This window comes from Mangifera indica, chromosome 16 (genome assembly GCF_011075055.1).
Source record: "Mangifera indica cultivar Alphonso chromosome 16, CATAS_Mindica_2.1, whole genome shotgun sequence".
NCBI lineage: Eukaryota > Viridiplantae > Streptophyta > Magnoliopsida > Sapindales > Anacardiaceae > Mangifera > Mangifera indica.
In genome coordinates, this window is record NC_058152.1 from 2,210,247 (window position 1) to 2,234,324 (window position 24,078).

General features: G+C 32.0%; 3 protein-coding genes and 1 non-coding gene across 6 annotated transcripts; 2 read left to right on the top strand and 2 right to left on the bottom strand.

Annotated features, from left to right (window-relative positions):
- Positions 1–684: 684 nt before the first annotated feature.
- Positions 685–6,057, bottom strand: LOC123199676 (L-ascorbate oxidase homolog). The gene is made up of 8 exons (XM_044614711.1): positions 5,894–6,057; positions 5,695–5,804; positions 4,994–5,270; positions 4,788–4,887; positions 3,836–4,181; positions 2,522–2,890; positions 2,030–2,108; positions 685–1,021 (listed from the first exon to the last, which is right to left on the bottom strand). Exons 1-8 carry the CDS (start codon positions 6,035–6,037, stop codon positions 824–826), a joined length of 1,623 nt encoding a protein of 540 aa, XP_044470646.1. The 5' UTR covers positions 6,038–6,057; the 3' UTR covers positions 685–823.
- A 3,281-nt stretch (positions 6,058–9,338) lies between these two features.
- On the bottom strand, positions 9,339–13,558 carry LOC123198897 (L-ascorbate oxidase homolog). Of its 2 annotated transcripts, none has more exons than XM_044613696.1 (9): positions 13,449–13,558; positions 13,203–13,360; positions 12,989–13,098; positions 12,135–12,405; positions 11,355–11,451; positions 10,908–11,253; positions 10,258–10,623; positions 10,073–10,151; positions 9,339–9,864 (listed from the first exon to the last, which is right to left on the bottom strand). In XM_044613696.1, exons 2-9 carry the CDS (start codon positions 13,344–13,346, stop codon positions 9,652–9,654), a joined length of 1,626 nt encoding a protein of 541 aa, XP_044469631.1. In that variant the 5' UTR covers positions 13,347–13,360; positions 13,449–13,558; the 3' UTR covers positions 9,339–9,651. The 2 variants fall into 2 exon arrangements, with proteins under 2 accessions (XP_044469631.1, XP_044469632.1); XM_044613697.1 differs by having other exon boundaries at positions 13,203–13,351; positions 13,449–13,515.
- A 5,634-nt stretch (positions 13,559–19,192) lies between these two features.
- On the top strand, positions 19,193–19,264 carry TRNAW-CCA. The gene has a single exon. It is a non-coding gene; the product is annotated as a tRNA-Trp (tRNA).
- A 995-nt stretch (positions 19,265–20,259) lies between these two features.
- LOC123198676 (pentatricopeptide repeat-containing protein At4g37170) lies at positions 20,260–23,599 on the top strand. 2 transcript variants are annotated; one of them, XM_044613417.1, is made up of 2 exons: positions 20,260–22,785; positions 23,133–23,599. In XM_044613417.1, exon 1 carries the CDS (start codon positions 20,332–20,334, stop codon positions 22,411–22,413), a length of 2,082 nt encoding a protein of 693 aa, XP_044469352.1. In that variant the 5' UTR covers positions 20,260–20,331; the 3' UTR covers positions 22,414–22,785; positions 23,133–23,599. The 2 variants fall into 2 exon arrangements, with proteins under 2 accessions (XP_044469352.1, XP_044469353.1); XM_044613418.1 differs by having other exon boundaries at positions 20,260–22,559.
- The last annotated feature ends 479 nt before the right edge of the window (positions 23,600–24,078 follow it).

Genomic DNA, 24,078 nt, shown 5'->3' on the forward strand with positions numbered 1-24,078 from the left:
TCTAAAATTTTCTCGAATGAGAGTTTTTAATAGATAAAACTATAATATATGAGTTTTAGAAAGAGATTTCGCCAATATATAATATGTTATTGAACTTTTATCAAATGTCCAATTAACCTTAAATTCACATTAATATTATCTATCTAGATCATAATATTTTAAGTATATTGAGTTTATCATTTATTGATTAGTAAAGTTTATTAAACTATTCAATTACTCGGTTTTACTAAACCAAAATTATAATTAATATGTTAACCCACATCAAACAAATTTCTAACATAACAATGATAGTATGATTATCGAAAATTTGAAATAAATACAGAAATTAAAAATCTTCATATTTAGCCCATGCATAAAGATTAATCTTTGAAGATTTTGCTATTTTTACGATATTTATCTATCTGCCTATTTATATAAACAATATTATATATATTCATTTTAAGTATACAAATAAGTGTATACTTATATGTGTTATCATATAATTGAGTATTATTTTATTATTAATTTAAAATCATTCAATTATATGATGACACATATAAATATACATCAATTTATATACTCAAAATAGATATACGTAGTTTTATTGTATGTACGTTACCAATTGATTAAGTTGGAGATGCAAAGCCGCAGGTGATCAATGAAGGAAAAGCTTTATTAGGATTATAATAATAACGTCAACAATTTTTAATTTTCTCCTTAAACTTTTTCATCCTAATCAAATCGATCCCATATGCTCCTTTTCCCCCAGAAGTCACCCCCTCGTGACTCAAACTTACGGAAAGAAAAATACATTACACCAACAACAAATAATTCCACGGCCTAGCTAAGGGTGTTTGGCCTTGCCACAATACAATTCGTTTGGAGGAACATCAGTCTCTGTGTACGGGCTACTTTGGTTGTTCCACACTCGTAGATACAATTGCTGCCCTAAATACCGCCTTGACCAGATGGCAGACCTCAAATTCCACATGCCCTTGTTGTCCAATGACACATATATTGCGCTCCAAGAACTTGGATATACCTGTTAATTCCACACCGAGCATGGTTTAGGATCCAATTATAAACTGTTATCTTATTTTTATAGATAAGTTTGTTCGACACATTGACTTAGTAAAATAGACAGATTACACGTGGGTAATTGTGGACACTGACCTAAAAAATGGGAATGAGTTTTAGATTTTTAGATCAATACCTATTTAGACCCATATTCACAATATATTTTTGTAAGCAGGTCGGGTATACCATGGGTTACCCGTGATTTCTCTCCTCCTCATCTTCTTTTTTCTTTTTAACATCAAACTCAGAACACACCCAACACAAATTTAATATATTTTCTCTTTTTTTAACATGACATGGTTTAAATCTACTTTAAAATAAAAGAGTTTATTGTGTTGAAAACAAATTTAAAAAATTTAAACACTAGAAACTTTGTTATAAATATTAATTTGATGTTCAATACTAAAATTTTTCAAATTTATAAAACACTTTTTTATAATTTGAGATAGATTTTCATTCTTCTACGGAAATATATCATTTCTATAAAGTATTTGAAAAGAAAAATATTAAAATGAAGATATTAAAATAATAAGAACAAAAGAGAAGTAGTGAGAAAGTAATATTAGCGGGTAACCTGCGAATTGACCTATATCTATAAGAGTGAATACGAGTTTTAAAAATCATTACTCTATAAATCGATCCATTTTTTATCTACCCTTATTTTACTTATAGCCATTTTCCCGGCCCTGACCAAGCCCACCTGCCCCTTTTATCATGTCTAAATTTGTGAGCATACTTTTATTCTTAGTATATATGTTTCTATGTTCTGATTCAAAAGTGTGAATAATTGATAATGCATTAATGGTGCAAGTGAGCCTCATCTTGCACCACCAGGATCACTGTGTTCTATGCAGTATGTGCCGCATTTTGCAGTATGCACTTGCAGGTATGAAGATTTATCAAGAATTGAATGAATCTGTCTAATCTAGCTAACTTCAATTAGTTTCTCCGGATAAAAGCTATTTTCGTTTACCTGAACTGTGTGTCTGGAAACAGCATCAGCCAAATTGTACCTTTTCCTCATATCGGGTGTCCACTGACCGTTACCATAACTGTGATTTTCAGAGATCATTAGCCAGGCTAAATCAGTTTTGTTATTGTTATTGTTAATTAGTTGGAAGATTAAGTAGAACAATAAAACTTTGCGAACCCATTTTGAGTATACAAATAGGTATACACTTTTGTGTGTGATTGGGCGATTTTGTATAAAGTAACACCCAATCATGTGATAACACATGTGTTTATTCATTTATGTACAAAAAGTGGATATGCATAATATCAGTAAAACTATATGTAACCACTTTGAGTACACAAATGGGTTTATATGTATGTCATCATGTGATTGAATAATTTTAAATTAAAGATAAAGTAACATTCAATCACTTGATGATATACATAAATGTGTACCTATTTACTGTAATGCATAGTATTGCTCTAAGTAAAACTATCAGGAATAGAGGGCTACCCAACAACATAGAAACTGGATCCATCGAGATGCCAAGATTGCACAGTTGTTTTGTTGTTCTGGAAGACGATTTCAACGAAGTCATGAAGTGTGAGTCCAATGACAGAGACGCCAGGCTTGGCAGGAGCACCCTGAGTGGGCTTGTCCTTGATGGTGTTGAGATCAAAGACACCAGGGATGTTAAACCAGTCAGCAAGCTTCAATGGCGTCGATGGATCCACATAGGAGATCCCATTAACAGCATATCGAAGCTTGCCGTTTATCTTTGCTGCTGTATTCTCTAAAACAATTGTCCTCACAACTGGTATGGTGCCATAATGGAATGATCCTTGAGGATTCGGCCTCGCTGCATTTGCTGTCAAATTCGTTCTTCACATACCAAGATTAATTGAAACCAGTTAAGAATATTGAAACATGATGATTGAATTGAAAATTTATGAATTGTATGGGAATTAAATTAATATTATTAACAAAATATTATGCAATTTATAGTATAATGATATAGTCTGAAATGGAATCATAATCTTATAAAATAGAAAAAATAATTTATAATAAATCAGAATCAAATCAAATCAGTATTAAATCGAATTATAATCAAATCAAAATATGTCATTTTTAACACTCATAATTGCAATGGGTGCTCATGAAGCTACAATTGGATACACAAAGGAGACATGCAACAATGACAACAAGAGAAAAGTGGAATGTGCTAATTGTGATTGCATTGAGAGGGATATAGAGCACTGGAGAGGAAAAAAAGGGACTAAGGTCAACTAGGTCTCGAGTAGAGAAGGCAGCCGAAGATGGAGGAAGAAAGTCGTCGGAAAGAGGTCTACAAACCGTTTGAAGAGTGGGATGAAAGTGTAAGGTTTCAAAGATTTGGGAGGCGCCTACAAGAAGAGGAAAAAAAGAAAAATGTGCTATCCAACCCTAGAGCAGGGAAAAAAGTAAGCTTTCAAAATTAAAAAATATGAATTGGGGAAAAGGATTGTTTTCAAACTGAAGGGTATATAAAAATATTAACTACTTTAATATTATAAAGAATTATAAATTATGTTGCAAATTAAATTACTATTATTGATAAAATATTGTACAATTTATACAGTGTAGTATAAATTGAAATCTTACTCTTTTTTAAAAAATATATATATAACAAATCAAAATTAGATTAAATCATAATCAAATCGAATCAGAAGCAAATCAAAATATGTCATTTAACACAAATAACTAGACACGTAAATTTATAGTTTACTTAAACTTGATTGTAATGAAAAATAGATTAAGCTTACAAAGAAACAAGAACATGGTGAGTACCTGATGGTCCTGGCTTGCTTCATAGACCAGTGAAGTTGATAAGTGGGAGCAGTAGGCAAGGGAAGAGAAGCTGGAGTGTGAGAGCCATCATAATGAAGAATAGCAGTAGTAGTAAGAACAGGCTTGGTGAAACGAGAAGAAGCAACGATGTAATAATCTTTTGGTGGCCCATTTAATGTAATTTCAACAGCTACAGATTGACCCACATGAACATCAATGGAATCGTAAACTTCCTGCAAAGTGTGAGATCCTTCGACTTCAACTAGTGTCATCGTATGCCGCTGGATCCTGAAGTTGATGGATGTTTCTATGCATAAATTTGACACCCTGAATTTGTAGGTTTTCCCTGAAAATAATAAAAACTTTTTGTGATACAAACATAAATAGAAGTCTCCATGATGTAAGATCATTTGTTAAACGGACCATGATTATTTGAAAATGTTAACATGTATTTTTTAGACCAAATATTTTAAAGGGATGGATTTCATCAATTAAATTCAATTTTTTATTAATTTTTTTAAAATTTTAACATGCCACTATGGACAAAATTCAAGATATATTCAACTCTTAAAAATAAATATAATAAATATAAAATAATATAAATTTTATTACGAACATAAAAACTATATTATAGTTTCACAATATGTGATATGTGATATGAAATTAGGTAAAAATTTTTAAAAATATCATTTGATAGACTCTTATAAAAAAAAAACATAAATTCTCCATAATACACATTTATATTAATATTTATGAAAAATAATATAAATATCATTAATTCTTATACTATTAAATTTAATAATTAAATTTAATAAGTAGATAAAAATTAAGTAGATAAAAAATTAATTTTTTTTAAATTAATAGGTCAGAATTTATCATCTCATTGAACCTTAGTGGGAAATAGTCATTCGGCCGTTTCTTTATTAAGAAATCAGAAGCTTGAGACAATTACCTGTTTGACCAATGAAGGACAAAGAGTTAGGCCGGCCATTGATAAGAAGACTATCAGGAACTGGCAATGTATAGCCATCATCAAGTCTTTTCCGCAAAGCCTGCAAATTAAAAGGGAAAAAAAAGTGGTATATAAGAAAACTTTTGCCTTGAAGCACGATTACAAGGTTGAAAATATATAGATAAGAGGAGCCACAATTCAGAAACCTTGTGGTCAGTAAAGTTCTTGAACCAATCACTAATGAGAAGGGTGAATTCTTGATCAGGGATGGAATATGGGGTTGTTATGACCGACCTTTCTGCAATATTTAGAGCCCCATAACCTCCAAAAGCTCTATGCATTTGTGTTGAAGGGAAGTAATTAAAGGTGCCCACTTGATCTTTCAACTGGAATTTGTACGTCCAATTTGTGTTTGGAGGAATTGGGCAGTTGGTTCCCAGCACTCCATCTTGCCATGAGGTTCTTCTTTGCTTAATTCCATTCCTGAATGCCCATTTAACAAATAAGTAAACAAGGTTAGATTCACCTAATTTTGTCAAAGAAAACTTTTGAATTTTATGCATATCCATTTTGAATACACAAATAAATGTATTGTTATGTGATTGAATAATATTTCATTCTTAATTCAAAACTATCGATTACTTTATATGTATCATCAAGTGTATACTTATTTATATACTCAAGTGAATATGTATAGTTTTATTAAAAGAGAAAAACTAATTTTGGGTATAAATAGGTATATACTTATATGTCATTATGTGATTGGGTATTACTTTATTTTTAAGTCAAAATCAACTAATCACTTAATAACTGATGTGTATTTATTTGTGTAATCTAAGTGGGTTCTCATAATTTGATTAAAAGGGGAAAACTAATATTGCCACAGTTGAGGAGGAAGAGGAGGCACCATGTAATGAGGAAAGGCTCATCCAGCTTGTTAATGACATTTACAATTAAGTTGTCATTGGTCACACCTTCAATCGCAGGCCCTGGAAACTGGCCATTGATAAAAATCCCCTGCACAATCATCAAAACAAAAGTAGAAGCTTTCAGTATGAACAATTTTCCTAAGCTGAAGTTTTTAAATACGAATGCTAAAAGCTAACCTGTTGATGAGTACCGAGAGGAGAAACTCTGCCGTATGTAACAGTCCAAGTGAGATATCTATATGCGTCTTCTGCATTAACCAGAAAGACGCTCAAGCAAGCCAATATTCCGATTAAAAATTCCAGGAAAATGGCTTTTCTCATTGTGTTAAAAATCTTCAACCCCCAAACTATCGTAAGCGGAAGCGAGGCACGATGAATGGTGGAGCTTTCAAATCAGATGCAGACTCTTTATATAAAAGAAATGAAGTAAGAAGGAAGACGGTCATAGCAGTGCCAGCATGGGCACGCAAATGAATGCACTTCATGCTCGTTTGCGGCGCACTTCATGCTCAACCAAACACCCTTTCACAAGTTCACCTCAACTTAACATTATTTAAACGTAACTTGCTAATTTGACTAGAATTTCTCAGAAACCATGGAACCATCCATTGAATTCATCCTCCTTTTTTTTCTTGGTGGATACGAAACCAAATTGAGTTCGAATACCCTTTTATTTAAATTTGATTCAAATAAGAATTGTTTAGTTTGAGTTTATTAACTCAAGAATAAAGGTGGGTTAAATTCAATTCGAATAAAAATAATTTGATTCAAATTATGTTTAAGTTTATAGTTCAAATTTATGATTCAGATTCATGATTTATTCACAAAATAATATCATTTCATCTAATAATAAGTAAAATAAAATTATTTCATCAATAACTTAGTATAATTCAAATCGAGCCATAAGTTAAGTTTGGACTGAATCAAATTATCAACTTGACTCACGATTTCAAGTGAATTAAACTCTTTCTAACTCAAATTTTTAAACTTGACTTGAATTCAAACTAAATGAATTTGAATTAAACCGATCTAAGTTGAGTTAATTCAATTCAGATGTAACACTAATCGTTTTTAATATTTTCTTGTTTGCTTGCTCTATTAGTTACACTTGTATTTGGCGGTGATGTTAAGCTTAGATTCGGCATTTCGTCGGTGGGATGGTGGCGCCAAGGAGGAAAGAGAGGTAAGGAAGCGTGAGAAGCGCAGCGGATATCGGATCATAAGGTTTTGTGAGATGATTAGTTTAATTATATGTTCAATATATTTTGTATAACACAAGAAACAAGAGCCGAAGATACAGGGGAGACCAGTGTGGATCCACTGTTTTGTTTCGTAGAGAAGAAATAACAGCTTATCAATTTCAGAGTTGTATTCTGTACCGGTGGTCATCAGATCAGCAGAATCCAGATATAGACTGAACAGTGGCAAAAGAAAACCAAGAAGCTGAAAAACATTTATGGAAGGATAATTTAAGAGTTTATGTTTACGGTTACGATGTCGAGATGTAAGGATAAAGTTATAAATATAATTGAATAAGTGAAAGTAATATTACGTGTATCTATTTTTTAGTATATAAATAAATATATATAATTTTATTTTTAATTTAAAATTATTTTATTATTTAATAACACATATTAATTATAACTAATTTATAATATGATTGACTGAATCTTAAAAAAAAAAAAATTCAATTCAAATAATTTTTTGTAAAAAAAAATCACATCTCCTTGCTTTATTTGCTTAAAAGGGCAATAACAAGGTGGTGTGTCATACTCATACCAATTATCTTTAATATCAGTATTTCATATCATGCAAAATGGGTACGTTTTATTAAAAAAATGTGTACCATCTTAACAAATGTTAGATTTAAATCAAGTTTAAATTTGAGTTTAGCTCAATTTGAGCTTGAATTTTTCTCAAAATTATTCAAACTCAATTCGTTTAAGAAAAATTGATCTCGAGTTTAGTTCAAGTTATTGTAGTGTCAAACTGAATCTAGTTTTGAGTTTGATTTGATACTATAACTAAATTAAAACAACCGACTAAAATGATCTTATTTTAATACATATTATACAAAATGATATCATTTTAATTCTCGAGATTAAGTTTAAACTAAAGTTTACCTGAGTAAAACATGTTTTGGGTTTGATCAAACCGAACTCATTTTCAAACTTGAACAAACTCAGTCTGAATTCAACCATAATATTACCTTAAAAGTTCGATGAAAGTTTTTGGCTTCCAACATGTAAGTGTTAGAACAACATAGAAAATAAGAATTTATAAGAAATTGGTATAGGACATTCATAAGAATTAAGAAACATTGAAATTCTTATCATATATTTTATTAATCCAGCTTGCTAAAAGTAGTTTATGGATGAAACCAAGGCAAGCATTTTACCAGTCTACTGGTACATAAACTGAGTACTTGAAGCCTATTAGCAAAAGATGTTTTGATATGCAAGTTATTCAGTGGCTAGCTAAGAGGGTGCATCCCCAGGACAGATCTCATGGGGAAACCAACATAAACTTTTACACATGCTATATGGTAGACCAACTTAATGTCAACACATGTGACATTAAATTCTTGTCATGTGTAGTGCCCACAGCTACTCTCATTTTTCATCTTGTTTTAAACTTTCTTGGCCTTTAAATGCCTCATTATAACTTAGAAGGACATTATCAATAGACATGGCAGTTTCACCCTCAATTTGGAGTTTCTCACCCTAATGGAGAAGAAATTTTTCGATAAAGATAAATGAAGGAGAAATGGACAGAGACTAAGACAAAAAATACCTCTGTAGTTAGGGATAAGCCAAAGACAGGGTTACATATGTCTCCAACTCGCTACATCTATTTATATTAATATCTTTATTTAAAATACTAATGTATTTTTATTGTTTTAAATTATTTATATTTTTGAAATTTATTTATATTTTTGTTATGTATATTAATATGATAACATACGTTATTTATGACATTTAAAATAGTGAGTTTGCTTTAATTTTAGTTAATTTTGTTGTTTAATATATTTATATTGTGTTTAAATGATATAAAGAGAAGATTTTTCTTTGTGCAAAGAGAATGAAAAATTCTTATCACTAGGGCAAAAGGGATGGATTGAGAATAGAGATTGATATCCCCTACTAGGATGGGGACAAAAAATAAGGTATTCGGCCTCACCTCTCCTCGTTGCCATCCATAATTATCAAGGTTAGTATTTTCAATCTTGTTTTTCATGCATAAAAGATAGAACCCTTCACCTTTTAAATCAACAGAATAAATCTATTATGCATACGAACAAATTATATAAACCGGGGTGGAAGCTTGGGAAAATATTTGTCAACTTTCTCTCATTTTAAAATTATCCAATTAAAAGTAATATCAAGATTTTCATAAGCATCATCGCTTCCATTTCGGCGAAAAAATTTTGTTATTCCTTTTAGCCAAATTTTGATATTTGCAGAGGATGTTAGCATAAATTCTTTTCGAGCTAAGCATGAAGGTTTGAGAGACTAGATGATGAATTTCCCTTCTGTAAAATACAATGAAAAAACCTTCACCAATACAATGAAACAAACAAAGTTCATGGGCCACAAAGTAAAAAGCATGAAAAACAAGTAGCTTCGAAAAATAGTAATGACTTCATTAATATATCAAAGATACAACTCCAAGAACCTTTCAAAGCAAGAAACCGGAAGAAAAATGTGAATTCTATAGCCATTCTCATAGATAAAACATTTTAACTTAATGATAAACAGGTACAAATATATTAAGCTAGCAGGTAATCATGCCAATGAAAATCCACTCAAATGTTTTTGAGATGTAAAAAATAAAGAATTGGGATCCCCGAATTCGCATCTTTTCCTCCCTTGCTAAGCTCTTGCTTGTTCTTTCAGTCATACCTTCATGGCTGATGAAAGCAAACAAGTATTGCATTAAGTTGATGGTTGCATCTGCCCCACAGCTTGCCCACAAAGTAGAAGATTAGAGGGAGGGTCATATTCATTGGCGAGGCTGTGGACTGGACTAAAAACTTTGAGATAAAATTGTTGTCCAAGATATTGCCTCTCCCATATCGCAGACCTCAGGTTCCACATACCTTGATTATCTAAGGACACATATATAGCAGTCCAAGATTGTGGATAGACCTGTAAAGAACAGAAGATAAGTTATATTTGTCAACAATACATAAGCATTATATAGATGAATTTAAATTGTATTTTGTACCATTAATTTGTCCCGATTTTTAACAATGAGGCACAAGCATGAAAACAGGTTTGATAATTCTGACAATAGTACATAATAGCAATGCATGCATAGAGAAGCTAAGATCATCTAAGCTTTCGTTTTGGTTACCTGAGTTGTGTGCCTAGTGGGAGCGTCAACGAGATTGTAGGTTTTTCTCTGGTCTTCTGTCCATTGTCCAGAACCATAGCTGTATATGTTGCAGAAAAAACATTTAGAACCTACCCGATGGAACATTTAGATCTGACCCAACGCACAAAAGGCAGATAGAACTTGGCAGTGAAAATTTGACTTACCCGACAACCCAAAAATCATAACCATCAAGATGCCAGGACTGCATGGTATTTTCATTGTTTTGAAAGACAATCTCAGCAAAGTCATGGAGATTGGTTTGCAAAACAGAGGTAGCTACAGTTGGGGGACCAGCAGATGGTACACTTTGGATTGAATTCTCACTGAAAACTCCTGAGATGTTAAAATAATCAGCGAGCTTCAGAGGGGTATCAGAGTTCACATAGGAGACACCATTAACCGCATATCGCAGCTTTCCGTTTATTAAAGATGCTGAGTTGGCCAGAACGATTGTCTTTGTTACTGTTATATTTCCGTAATGGAATGAGCCCTGAGGGTTTGGCCTGGCAGCGTTTGCTGTCAGGTTCCACCTGCCAGAGAGTTACTGGTTAATGACTTAGGTTTATTAAATGAAAAATGTATCTGAGAAGGTGCGTCAATGCCAGTGAGATGTCTTCAGCAGGACAATAGATAATACCTATATGTTACTAAATTCAATGATGTAAAAATGGTGGATCTCCATTTATTGTCATCATAAGTGCAGATCCAAAAGTGACTTGTCTTAGAAAAAGCTAACATGTTTTTGTGCAACAGGGAAGATTGATTGCATACATCTGCTTGTGTGAAACCTCCTATCTTCTAAAGTAATTGATACCTGATATTTCTGGCTTGCTGCAGAGACCCATCAAATTGGTATGAAGGAGCAGCAGGCAACGGCCCTGCAGCTGGGGCTTGCGAATTAGAATAATGTAATACTGCAGTAGCTGTGAGAACCTGCTCAGCAAACCTTGTGGATGCAACGATGTAGTAATCCTTGGGAGGCTGATTTAAGGTTACCAAGACAGATAGAGATTGACCAACATGCACATCAAGTGAATCATATATGTTCTGAAGTGTGTGAGATCCTTCGACCTCAACCAGCTTCATTGTGTGACCCTGAATCCTGAAGTTGAATGAAGTCGATATGCCCACATTTGAGATCTTGAACATATAGGTTTTTCCTAACACCAAAACAAACATGGTTGGTAAAGACATATAATGTAGGATGAAAGTGACTTTTTCAAGGAATCAAAATTATTGTTGGTAAGATGCTAGGTATAACCTTGATCACCAGTGAAGGTGTTTTGCGCTTGGCCATTTATAAGAACTCCATCAGGAAATGGAAGAGAATTCCCTGAGTCCAAAGTTTGTTGCAATGTCTGCAAGCATCAGGATGTTATGATGAGTACTGTAAATATGATAACACAGAATTGAACAATGAACGGGAGTGAAAAATTTAGGGTTTAAACACCAATCTCTTCCAAGCTGTAATAGCTTTAAGACATAAATACATACAAGAACTGCAATTGGATTGGAAGAAAATTAAACAACGCTCTGAGTGAAAGAAAAGTTTGAAGCAGACTCCAAACCAACCCTTCCTAGCTGTAGCCAGAATTTTTATTATTTAGAGAGTATCAAACACAGCCCAAGATTTTCTCTCCAAAATGAAGATAATGACATACAATTTATGCAAAAAATATACAAGATTCAACCTTAAGTCACTAGCAGCATCTCTACATATGATGCTTTTCTCCTGATAAAAAAGAAATACAGAGCTACACGTTGAATAAGATGATGCTTAAAAACAGTTACCGCACACAAGTCACAGTGAGAAAACCACTCAAATGTTAACATATCACACCATTGTTTTGACATTACAAAAAAGCATTTATTAGACTGTTCATGACTTGCGAAATGGCTGTATGTTAACTTGGTACTAAGAACATAATGGTAAACAGACAACAATATGTTCCATCTTGTGTATTCCTAGCAATTTCAGTAAAATGCATAACATATCAACTTTACCATGAGCTTAGATAAAATAAATACTTAAGGAGCTAACCTGATGGCTAGTCTTGAACCAATCTCCAATAAGTAAAGTGAAATTTCCATCAGGGATAGGATAAGGGATTGGAATCCTCGGTCTCTGATGGACATTGAGTGCTCCGTATCCTCCAGCAACTCTGTGCATAAGAGTTGAAGGAAAATACATATAGGTTCCAATCTGATCCTTGGTTTGAAAATGATAGGTGAAGTTTGAATTTGGAGGGATGGGGCAATTGGTTCCCAAAACTCCATCTTGCCAGGAGTCCTTCCTCTGTTTAATACCATTCCTATTAGTCACAAAATAGGCTCTCATTACAGAAGATCATACTTCCACAAACCAGATAAGCAATTGGATGCGGAAATAAATATAACAATATCATCACGTATATAACAAATGCCAGTCATTTTTCAGGAAACTCTATAATAATTGGAGAGTTTTTTCTCTAATGTTTTTGTTTATATTGCAAAATGCACAGGGTCAGAAAAAGCACAAAAGTTAAAGTTTTCAAATTTTAGATGCAGTCTCCTTAGATCTATACAGCATTATGCAGTGTTCGTCCAGGATTAATGGGGAGTTAGCACACAGCCAGCCCATATAGGTGTTGCGGTTGTGGAGTGTGATGGTATATTAGAATTCTAACTGTAAAGTATAAGACTGAGATTCCATATTGAAAAGTATAAACTCCTAGTATAGGATTTATATGACTTTAAACTCTCCAACTTTAATAACTAGTTTTGAAATTATCAACAAGTGTGATTCTCTCCGGGTTCATATCTAGTTAACATATGAAAAGAAGATTGAACGTTAAATGGCATTATCTGAGAAGAAATGCAACATCAAACGACGTATAGACCGAGAGAAATGCTGACCATGTCAAGAGGAAAGGTTGATCCAGATTGTTAACAAGGTTGATAACGATGTTATCATTGGTCTGCACATCCAATTGAGGTCCAGGGAATTGACCATTGATAAGAATCACCTGCAATTTAAAAACCAAAAAATGGAGACTTTCAGGAACGCGAAGAAAAAAAAATCCTAACCACGGAGAACCATATATTCCTAACAAATAAACAAAAAACCAACCTGTTGGGGAACGCCAAGAGGAGAAAGGGTTCCATAAGTGGCAGTCCATGTGAGATACCTATATGGGTCATCTGCATTCACCAAAGAAACGCTCAAAACAGCCAAAACTCCACAAATCAGGTGGAGCAAGGCTGCACTTGTCATTGTGCCTGCAAAACCTGAGCGAATTAAAAATGGAATATGAGCAGTCACCTTTCATTCTTGACATGATTAAAAACAAAAGAAGACAAAGAAGCAGAAGATCACCAAATAGAATTTACAGTAAAATCTAGATCTTGTCTGCTCCTGGGTGGCAATCTAAACAAGAAACAAACTAAGTTTTTATAAGGAAAACGTGGGACAAAGCTACGGGTGGATATTACACCTCCTCCAAGTTTAGTAAAATTATTACACACCCAAAGATTTCATGGAGTAACAAAAAATTCGCAATTTTATCATATTTTCAGGATTAAAATGAACTTTTATGAATATTATATAATATATATATATATATATATATATATATATATGTTTGCAACTGAAGATTTTGTATGTATTGATTGGATAGATAAATTCAAATATAATGATCGAACCTATAATTTTTAAAAATTGTTATATCATTTTAAAATGTGTTATTTTTGTGTTGGAATGACATAATTACTTGTTCATAAAAGTATTGGGTGCATAAGATGATTAAACTTGGAGGAGGGACCGGCCAGTTCCCTCATAAGGCTACATCAGTAAATATCGTAGCTTGCTTCAAATTCGAGCCTCATCTTGTCACTTTTTAAAAATTCCCCTCTAATTCCGCCATTTATTCCTCCTTTCCTTTCATCTTTTTCTATATATAATATATTGTTTGCATCGAATGGATGAATATGAATTTCGGTTAAAAAATATATATATATATACACACACATATGAATTTCGGTGGATAAGTGATTAAATAATGACAATTATAATAATCAAGCTATTATGTATTATATTGTATATTAAAATTTAATTTTTTATATCATGTATTATATGATATATTTTTTAAAAATAAAATAAAAATTATAAAAATTAATATATTTTTAATTTTATTTTTCACTTTAATTTAATATTACTAATATTTTCAAAATATAAATAAAAAAGTAAAATTATTTTATCAAATTGCTACTAATTTTGTCAAAAAAGAATATAGATTAAGTATTATAATTAAATTTTGTCATGCAAAGTAAGTAGTGCAATAAAATAAATAAATATAGTTATATATTAATTAATACCAAGTGAAAATAAGAAAATATTTTTTTCTTTTTAAAAGGAAATATCTTTGTTGGATGCCCTGGTTTTGAGTAATATTCAAATTAAACCAGCTTAATCTCAAAAGCTAACTTGATTTGATTTGGTTTAACTCAAATTAAAATTAAAATTATTCTGTTTATTTTTTGAAATTCAATCTAAGAAGTGTTTAATTTGGTTTGACTCAAATTTATAGTTCGATTTAGCTCAAATTCATAGTTTGAATAAGTTGTTTTACTAATTATTTGGATAAAATAATATTATTTTGTCAATGAGTTATAAACTAAAGTCATAAATCCGAACTATGAATTTAAAATATTAATTTGAACCAAATCAAACTATAAATTCAAACCATCAATTTAAGCTAAACTAAATCGAATCATTTTATATTTAAGATAAACTCAAATCACTTTTAATTTTGATTTAATGAACTCAAATCAAACCAATTTCTTTTCTAGCGGAACTCAAACATTTTATATTCACCTTTAATTATATGCTCAATTTAAATTTAAAATATATATTAATTCATATTATTAATTTTAACAATATAAATTAAAATATTTTTCACAATAAGAGCAAGTTTCACATTCAATATTATATATGGCACTCACATGCACTTACGAGCCAATTAACTTCCCCAATTTTCCAAAGGCACCGAAAGTGTTGGCAGCCTACCCTTTTGAATACATTTTATGTTAAAATTAGGCCAAACGACTATTTCCCACCCAAGGTTTGATGTTTTCTCAAAAGTCCCCCTTTTAACTATGGAAACACCAAATACCCACTCATGGCCGCTTAGATTTAACCAAACCCTAACGCCTGAAAATTTTATCTCTTTTTGCCCCCCTAAACTTTAAAAACTAAAAATTTTCCCTCAGCTTAAGTTTTAAAAAATGGCAGTTTCACCCTAGGGTTTGGTTTTGAAATCTCCGACGACCGTTCCGGCTCTATTGCTGACGGCTTCTCCCTCCCGAAGCAGTATCTCCTTCCGTCGAATGCTTTTCTCCCATTTAGAGGCTCGATCAGTGTCGGAAACACCTTGAGAGACGAAGAACTTGGTCAAGGAAGAAGAAGTTCTTCGTCTCCCCACACGAAGACGAAGTCGTCGTCTTCGTCTGGGAAGACGATCGTCTTCCAAAAGAAGACCTCTGGGAAGATGATCGTCTTCCCAGACGAAGATGACGACTTCGTCTTCGTCTCCTAAGGTGTTTTCCACATCGATCGAGCCTCCAAATGGGAGGAAAGCATTCGTCGGAAGGAGAGGCTGCTTCGGGAGAGAGGGCCGTCAGCAATGGAGCCAGAACGTTCGTCAGAGATTTCAAAATCAAACCCTAGGGTGAAACTGTCATTTTTTAAAACTTAGGCTGGGGGAAAATTTTAGTTTTTAAAGTTTATGGGGGCAAAATTAGATTCTATTTTAGTTTATTTTTAATATTATAACAAAAATTATGATTTTACCCCTACCACCGTTAGAGTTTGGTTAAATCTAACCGGCTATGGGTGAGTGTTTGGTATTTTCATAGTTAAAGGGGAGACTTTTGAGAAAACATCGAACCTTGGGTGGGAAATAGTCGTTTGGCCTTAAAATTATTATATTTTTGTCAAAATACAATAGCCACTTTTTGTTGAAAATCAAACCAATGTCTTATCTAACATTAAAATGGATTCAATTACGTATCATCAGGAGTAAAGGCCAAATTAGCAATGATGTAGAATCATGATTATTAGTAGGCCAAATGACTATTTCCCACCCAAAGTATGCGTTTTCAGCAAGTTTCCCCCCATTAACTTTGAAAATACCATTTATCTACCCGTGACCAGTTAAATTTAATGGAACCCTAATTGCTAAAAAATTTATCTCATTTTTCTCCCTGAAATTTTAAAAATTAACAATTTTTTTTTACCCAAGTTTTAAAAAATAGTGTTTTCCCCCTTAGGGTTTTCAATTTTTCATAGTTTTCCGACGTTGTTTCTTTCTCTCCAGCGACTCCAAGCAACTCTTCTTCCTCTCCGGCGATTATGTTAGGCACAGTCGTCGAGTCTTCTTCGTCCAGAGATGAAGACGAGGTCTTCGTCGACAATAGTTTCCAAGACAATCGTTGGAAGGAAGCCGCGCCGGAGAGGAAGAAACGACGTCGGAAAACTAATTCAGAAAATTGAAAACCCTAGGGGGGAAAATGCAATTTTTTAAAACTTGGGTTAGGGGAAATTGTTAGTTTTTAGGGTTTAGGAGGGAAAATAAAATCAAATTTAAGTTTATTTTTAATGATACATACAAAATGATGATCTTACCCTTGAAACCGTTAATTTTAACTGACCATAGGTGGATAAATGGTATTTTCGAAGTTAATGGGGGGAAACTTGACAAAAGCGTATACCTTGGGTGGGAAATAGTCGTTTGGCCTTATTAGTATTTTATAATATGGTATAATATATATTATAAAATATATCTAATTAATATAATATTATAAATATATTATATAATAAGATATATATTACCAATATAAATTAATAATTTTTTAGAGAAAAAGATTAAAAGTAAAAGTATATATGAAAAAATTTAAATTTTTAAAGGTGTTTGAGACATTTTTAAAAATAATGATGTATTAATTAATTTTTTTATTATTTATTTAAAAATTATATTATATTATACAATATGTTATAATACAAAAAATTAGATTTTTAATATATAATACGATACGTAATTTGACTATCATGTTCAAAATGATAAAGCAAATAAATACACTTTTAGATGAAGATATGTGAACATAATTAGTAGATTATATATAAGATATTAAAAATTAAAAAATCATCCCCTAAACAAAATAAAATAATATTTAATTATATAATAATATATTATATAAATATTTGATTATATATAAGAGTTACGTGTTTTCAGTTTGTCCTTATGTGTGATTTGATCAAAACTTGGTGTTATCAATTCATCGATGATCATCAACAATTTGGAAATAAAAGAACATAAGAAAGGTAAAAAGAAAATTAAAAGTTTAGGAAGAAATATTAGTTATATTATATAAAATAACAAAAATACGATTTGATTGTTAGAATTAATGTATGACATTAAATGGGTGGAAAATAAACCTTTCAGACTTATGGGTGCGAAATGTTATTTAGCCTTCTAATAATTCTATTCTGTCTTCCTTGACCCACATAGCCTTCCACTTGGATTTTTATAAGGAAAAAAAAAAAATTAACAGTGGATAGCCACGTGTAATTTTGGTGATAGATTGGATAACGGGTCTATGAATAGGCCCCACATGTCTTGGCGGTGTGGCATGCGTTTGCGCGTGATTCATCGCCCCCACAATCATTTGATCTATCCAAATTCATCATTATTAATTGACAAATTCATATATAATATATTTGGTGATTTGGTGGTGTTTGTCTGTGCAAAGGCAAAAAAGACTTTTTCTCACCAAGCTTGAGTGTATTCTCAAACTTCTTTTGTAAAATTTTAAAAATTCAGATATTTATCTTTTTATTAAAATTTTTAATTAAAATTTAAAAAATTATTATTTAATAAAAAAATTTAAAAATAAAATTTTATTATATTTTTTTTTTAATTTAAAATTTTAACAATTTTTTATCTGAAGTTTAAAATGTAAAATTTTCCTTCTAATTTTTTTTTCTCTTTAATTACAATAAAAAAGAAGATGATTATTGGAGGGAAGAAAAAAACATAAAGGAGAACTAATTACTTTTTAAATTTTAAGAAAAATAAATTATTATATTTTTAAAATGAGAAAAAAATACGATAAAATTTTAGTTTTTTATATATTTTTATTAAATAACAATTTTATCTTAATTCTAACTAAAAATTTTAATAAAATAATAAATATTTAAAATTTTATAAATAAAAATTTGATAATACGCTAATATTTGAACAGAAATAAGTCTTTTAGCCCTGTGCTTATTGAACATTATGACAAAGAGAGAGACCCTTCGGAATTGGGAGAGAATCGCTTGACACAATAAATGCTATTATGGAAGAAATCTAACACACATAATGTGTAATTACTTATTACCCTACGTGTCAATTTCCCTTTAACTGCTTTCGTAACGAGATTAATGATTTTCCTGCTCCTATTATTAGTTTTTTTTAATTCTTTTCTTGATTGCTTCTATTTTACTCGGGGCCATGATTTTTCAACGGGTGCGTCGTAGGTATGATTAAAATTAAAATTAAAATTAAAATTAAAAAAAAGGCAGCAAAACCCTTTAAGCTGGTTAATTAAATACTCTAATAATAATTTATAAATGGCCAAACGATTATTTTTTATCTAAGGTATGTTGTAATGATAAGTTTTCATCATTTAACTATAAAAACATCAAATATCTATCCATGAACGATTAAATTTAACAGAACTTTAACGTCTTACCTCCCTAAACTTTAAAAACTAAAATTTTCTCTTAGCCTAAGTTTTAAAAAATTAATATCTTTTAAAAACAAAAGATCAATCATTCAACTACAAATAATCTTGATATCTCTACATATTTAGATTGCATAATGACACTATAGATATTTTTATAACCCATAAGTATTTAGATTTGTCGAAGAAGTAATGGGATGGATGTTTCGCTGAAGTGTTGGGGGTGGCTAGGAAGAGAAAGGGCAGGAGACTCAGTAAATTCTCCTTTTATTGTAGGGCATGATATAATCGCCTAAATGAAATATCCATAAAAAATTATTTTGTCGAAGATTAACCAGTGGATCCGTGGCGCAATGGTAGCGCGTCTGACTCCAGATCAGAAGGTTGCGTGTTCGATTCACGTCGGGTTCAAATCCTTTTTCCTTTTAATGATTTTACCTGGAATTTTTTTTTAGTTTTTAATTTAAATAAAATTGCGTCTTTGAAAAGGGTTTTTTTTTTTTTTAATAGTAACATTCAAGTTATATTTTTATTTGATCTTTGTCTTACAGCGATCCTATTATTGCAAGGGTTTGATCTTGAAATCAAGGACAAGAAAGGGAATGAAATTTGGTTGTGAATTGTTTGAGTCGATTAATACATGAGGAGATTTTTTCATATAAAGAAAAGTTCCTAAATGAATAATTTTACCCATTAAACAATCAACTCCTTGGTTTGCAAATTCGTCAACTATTTGGTCACCAAGAAGATTTTGCATGATTAATCTAGAGTTGCCAAAGAAAAACTTATAAGAATGGCTAAACAATCAACTCATTGGTAGACACATTTTCTCTAGGTTTGAAACACCAAGGGCAATAATAAGTTATGAAGTCTTCTTTATTGCAATCACTCGTTTTGCGCCCTATTAAAAAAGTATAATATCACCCTTAAGATTTTTACAGCTTATCATCGACAAACTAATAAACAAGTCAATCTCCAATTATTCAAAAAAACTTAAAATACATCGTTTCATTTTCTCAACAAACAAAAGGGTTATCTTACTTTTCTTAGTTACATTGACCTTTATTTTTTAGAATATTAAATTTTTCAAAATTTAATTTTGAGAAAATTATTAGTTTTTCAAACCAATAAGAAAAATGAAATATATTTTTATTTATTTTAATATTACTGGTAAAATAATGATTTTATCTTTAACTTTAACAAAAATTTCTTGGGTATGTGAAAATGGACTAAATCTTGGGTGGATATTTAAGTTTTTGAAATCTCATGAGTGTGCATATCTTTACACTAAACTTTGGATGGGAATAAGTTATTTGGTCTAATAATAATAATATTCCTCTTAGATAAATAATAAATAATATTGTTTGAGCCCATAAATATAACCCCTTCAAAATTATAATGAGCTCTCCCAGGCCCATACACATCCTCCTGAACATTAGAGTCAGCTGGAATTTTGTGTCAGCAGTCAGTTTGAAACCATGAAACGAGGGAAGTTCAGAACTTTGAACACTTGTAATCTGTTTCAACCTAACAAAACTACTTTCTTTTCTTATTCTTCTCAATCTAATCTTCATAACCCTTTTATTCAAAAGTCTTTTTTCATATCCAACTCCAATGACAGTCTCATAACCAGCTTATGCAACGAAAACAAATTCAAAGAAGCAATAGACATTTTATGCAACCAAAAACGCTTAAAAGAGGCAATTCATATACTCCATCAAATCAACAAGCCTCATGCTTCAATCTATTCCACTCTCATCCAATTTTGCCGCCAAAATAACGCTCTCGAAGAGGGCAAAAGAGTCCATGCACACATAAGAGCTTCCGGGTTTAAGCCCGGTGTCTTCATATCTAATCGTTTGCTAGATATGTATGCGAAATGTGGGAGTTTAGTTGATGCCCAGAAAGTTTTTGATGCCATGAGTGAAAGAGATCTGTGTTCGTATAACACTATGATATCTGCTTATGCAAAAATGGGGCTTCTCGAACAAGCAAGAAAATTGTTCGATGAAATGCCTCACAGAGACAATTTTTCTTGGACGGCGATGATTTCGGGTTATGTACGTTATAATCAGACAGTGGAGGCTTTAGATTTGTACAGAAGCATGCAAAGAAATGAAAATTCAGTGTCCAATAAGTTTACAGTTTCTAGTGCTTTGGCAGCAGTGTCAGCTCTTCACTGCTTACGTTTAGGTAGAGAGATTCATGGTTATATTATGAGAACTGGGCTGGATTCAGATGAGGTAGTTTGGAGTGCTTTGTCTGATATGTATGGTAAATGTGGGAGTATAAATGAAGCAAGGCACATTTTTGATAGAATGGTGGATAGAGATGTAATTTCATGGACGGCTATGATTGGTAGATATTTTGAGGAAGGGAGGAAAGAAGAGGGGTTTGCTTTGTTTTCTGAGTTGACAAAATCAAGGAGTAGGCCTAATGAATTTACTTTTGCTGGGGTTCTGAATGCGTGTGCTGTTCATGCAGCAGAGGAGCTCGGTAAACAAGTTCATGGGTATATGACGAGAATAGGATTTGATCCTTACAGTTTTGCAGCTAGTGCGCTTGTTCATATGTATTCTAAATGTGGGAATGTTGAAAATGCGAGAAGAGTATTTAATGGGATTCCTAAGCCAGATTTAGTTTCTTGGACTTCATTGATTGCTGGATATGCTCAAAATGGTATGCCTGAAAAGGCTTTGGAGTACTTTGAGTTGTTGCTTAAATCAGGCACTCAGCTTGATCATATTGTCTTTGTTGGGGTTCTTACAGCCTGCACTCATGCTGGGTTAGTTGATAAAGGGCTTGAGTATTTCCATTCAATAAAGGAGAAACATGGACTAACACATACTGCTGATCATTATGCTTGTATTGTTGATCTATTGGCTAAGTCTGGTCGGTTTAGGGAAGCAGAGGGCATCATGTCTACGATGCCAATGAAACCAGATAAGTTTTTGTGGGCTGCCTTGCTTGGTGGTTGCAGAATTCATGGGAACCTTGAACTAGCTAAACAAGCAGCTGAAGCATTATTTGAGATTGAGCCTGAGAATCCAGCCACTTACATTACCATGGCCAACATTTATGCCACTGCTGGCATGTGGACGGAAGTTTCAAAAATCAGAAAGATAATGGATGACAAAGGAGTTGTAAAGAAACCAGGTTTGAGTTGGATTGAGGTCAAGAGAGAGGTACATGTCTTCTTAGTGGGAGATACATCTCATCCAAAGTCCAAGGAAATTCATGAGTTCTTGGGCCAGCTTTCGAGAAGAATGAGGGAAGAAGGGTATATTCCTGATACCAATTTTGTGTTGCATGATGTGGAGGAGGAGCAGAAGGAGCAAAATCTCTCATACCACAGTGAGAAGCTTGCAGTTGCTTTTGGGATTATTGCTACACTCCCAGGAACAACAATCAAAGTATATAAGAATTTAAGAACTTGTGTAGATTGCCACAATGCCATCAAGTTTATCTCAAAGATTGTCAAGAGAAAAATAATTGTGAGGGATTCAAATCGGTTCCATAGTTTTGAGGATGGGAATTGCTCTTGTGGAGATTATTGGTGATTCAAGACCTTCTGAAAATCCAACAAGTGTCTACTATGTTGCTTTTACAGTCGAACCATTTTCAACACAATTGGCAGATAAGATTAACTCGCATGGAGATTTTTTTCCTCTTCAATATCACTCTGGACGATTAATATGTGAGCTAGGTGTGGGAAAGGGCTATGGTCATATTCAGTATTTTAAAGTTTGTCAATAGATTAAAAAAAGGATTTTTTGCTATTTCAAGTTAAGAAACTATAAACAATGCTATGTTGGAAGTGATTAGTTGTTAGCTGCTTTTAATTTTTGAGTTTATCTTCCCTATGAAGTCAATGTTCAATTAGTCCTTGGAGACTTCGGATGCTTGAATTCCAATGAGTGTAAAGTTTTTAGGTGAGAATTTATCAGAGTATATTATATCAATAAACATTTTTGTTGTTGTACTCAGTGGATTTTCTGCAATTTTGATGTGCAGCTACAATCTCTTGTTACATCAGAATGTTTTGTTTTTTTTTTTTTATCATTGTTATTGCAATGTGAGGTGACTATATCCTGCTGGAGAAAAACATAAGACAATCGAACAAAAGTTTATTAAGATTAGGGTTTACTGTTAGCTATTTGAAGCTCGCTGTGGTTCCTCTGAACGTTGCAATCTGATAAATTGAGTGGTGATAATTATTTTGATTATATTGTATTATCAAATCGCTGATCTTAATTTTTTTTTCATGATCTTCATACAGATACTATGAACCAAGAAAAAACTGATGGAGGATATCAGTTTCACTTCCTTATCTCAGCTGGATGTGACTTTGCCTTTTGCAAGTTTGAACCTCTGAATTCTTCTAATTCTTGGATATATCTTAATATATGAGGGTACTTTGTACCTGTTGATCATTTTCCTTAATTTAAGGTTATAGCTTATTCGTCATAATGAAAAAGGCCAGAACTTCAATTTTTTCAAACAAAACTCTTCCACAATATATTTTCTTAACTTTTCTTTTACTTTACCATAGCCGTTTTATTGTGATTCAGTTTCAATATTACTTTAAATTAATGTATTGACACAGTTATCTTCAATTTTTAATTACATTACTTTAAGTCCAGATTTTGCTAGAACTATGTAACATGATGTACTGATCTTCAGTAATCAGATGATCTAAGCCTTTATGTAATGTTTGCTGCTGGATGAACTGTTGGGCATTATGAATTCTCTGTCTTTGTGTTTGTTTAATGTAATTCAAGGGTGAGATTGTACATGTTTTGTATAGTTGATAGGCTTTCTTGTATTCTATCTTGCCATTAAGTTAGACAGAAATACAAATGCTCTTGGGTACTTTATTGGGTTTATTTCGGTTGGGAAACTAAAGATGTATCTTTTGTAGATTGTGGGCTGCTTTAATTGATTTATAAAAGTCTTAATTTTCATTTTAAACACATTGCAGGATCGGATCGGCTGATCCGATCGGTTGAATTGGACAGACAAAAATTTGCGTTTGACCCAATCCTTATATGTTAATTTTGATCATGTATATACCATCAATTGAAACTTACTTTCATGTTAAGGTAATTCTGTTATATGTTTAACAATAAATTATGCAAAATTGTTTTAAATATTTTTTGTAAACAGGTAAGCGGTTCGACCACTTACTAACTGATTGTTGAAAGATATGACAACTGACAATTGCA

What these genes read in the sequence shown, in the direction of transcription:
- LOC123199676 (XM_044614711.1), bottom strand. Translation starts at nt 6,037, where the DNA reads ATGAGAAAAGCCATTTTCCTGGAATTTTTAATCGGAATATTGGCTTGC. An exon ending in GAGCCTTTCCTCATTACATG is followed by an intron (nt 5,271 to 5,694) that starts GTGCCTCCTCTT and finishes ATGGGCATTCAG; the next exon opens with GAATGGAATTAAGCAAAGAA. An exon ending in TCCAGTTTCTATGTTGTTGG is followed by an intron (nt 2,109 to 2,521) that starts GTAGCCCTCTAT and finishes TGAAAATCACAG; the next exon opens with TTATGGTAACGGTCAGTGGA.
- LOC123198897 (XM_044613696.1), bottom strand. Translation starts at nt 13,346, where the DNA reads ATGACAAGTGCAGCCTTGCTCCACCTGATTTGTGGAGTTTTGGCTGTT. An exon ending in CAACCTTTCCTCTTGACATG is followed by an intron (nt 12,406 to 12,988) that starts GTCAGCATTTCT and finishes TGTGACTAATAG; the next exon opens with GAATGGTATTAAACAGAGGA. An exon ending in TATGATTTTTGGGTTGTCGG is followed by an intron (nt 10,152 to 10,257) that starts GTAAGTCAAATT and finishes CAACATATACAG; the next exon opens with CTATGGTTCTGGACAATGGA.
- LOC123198676 (XM_044613417.1), top strand. Translation starts at nt 20,332, where the DNA reads ATGAAACGAGGGAAGTTCAGAACTTTGAACACTTGTAATCTGTTTCAA.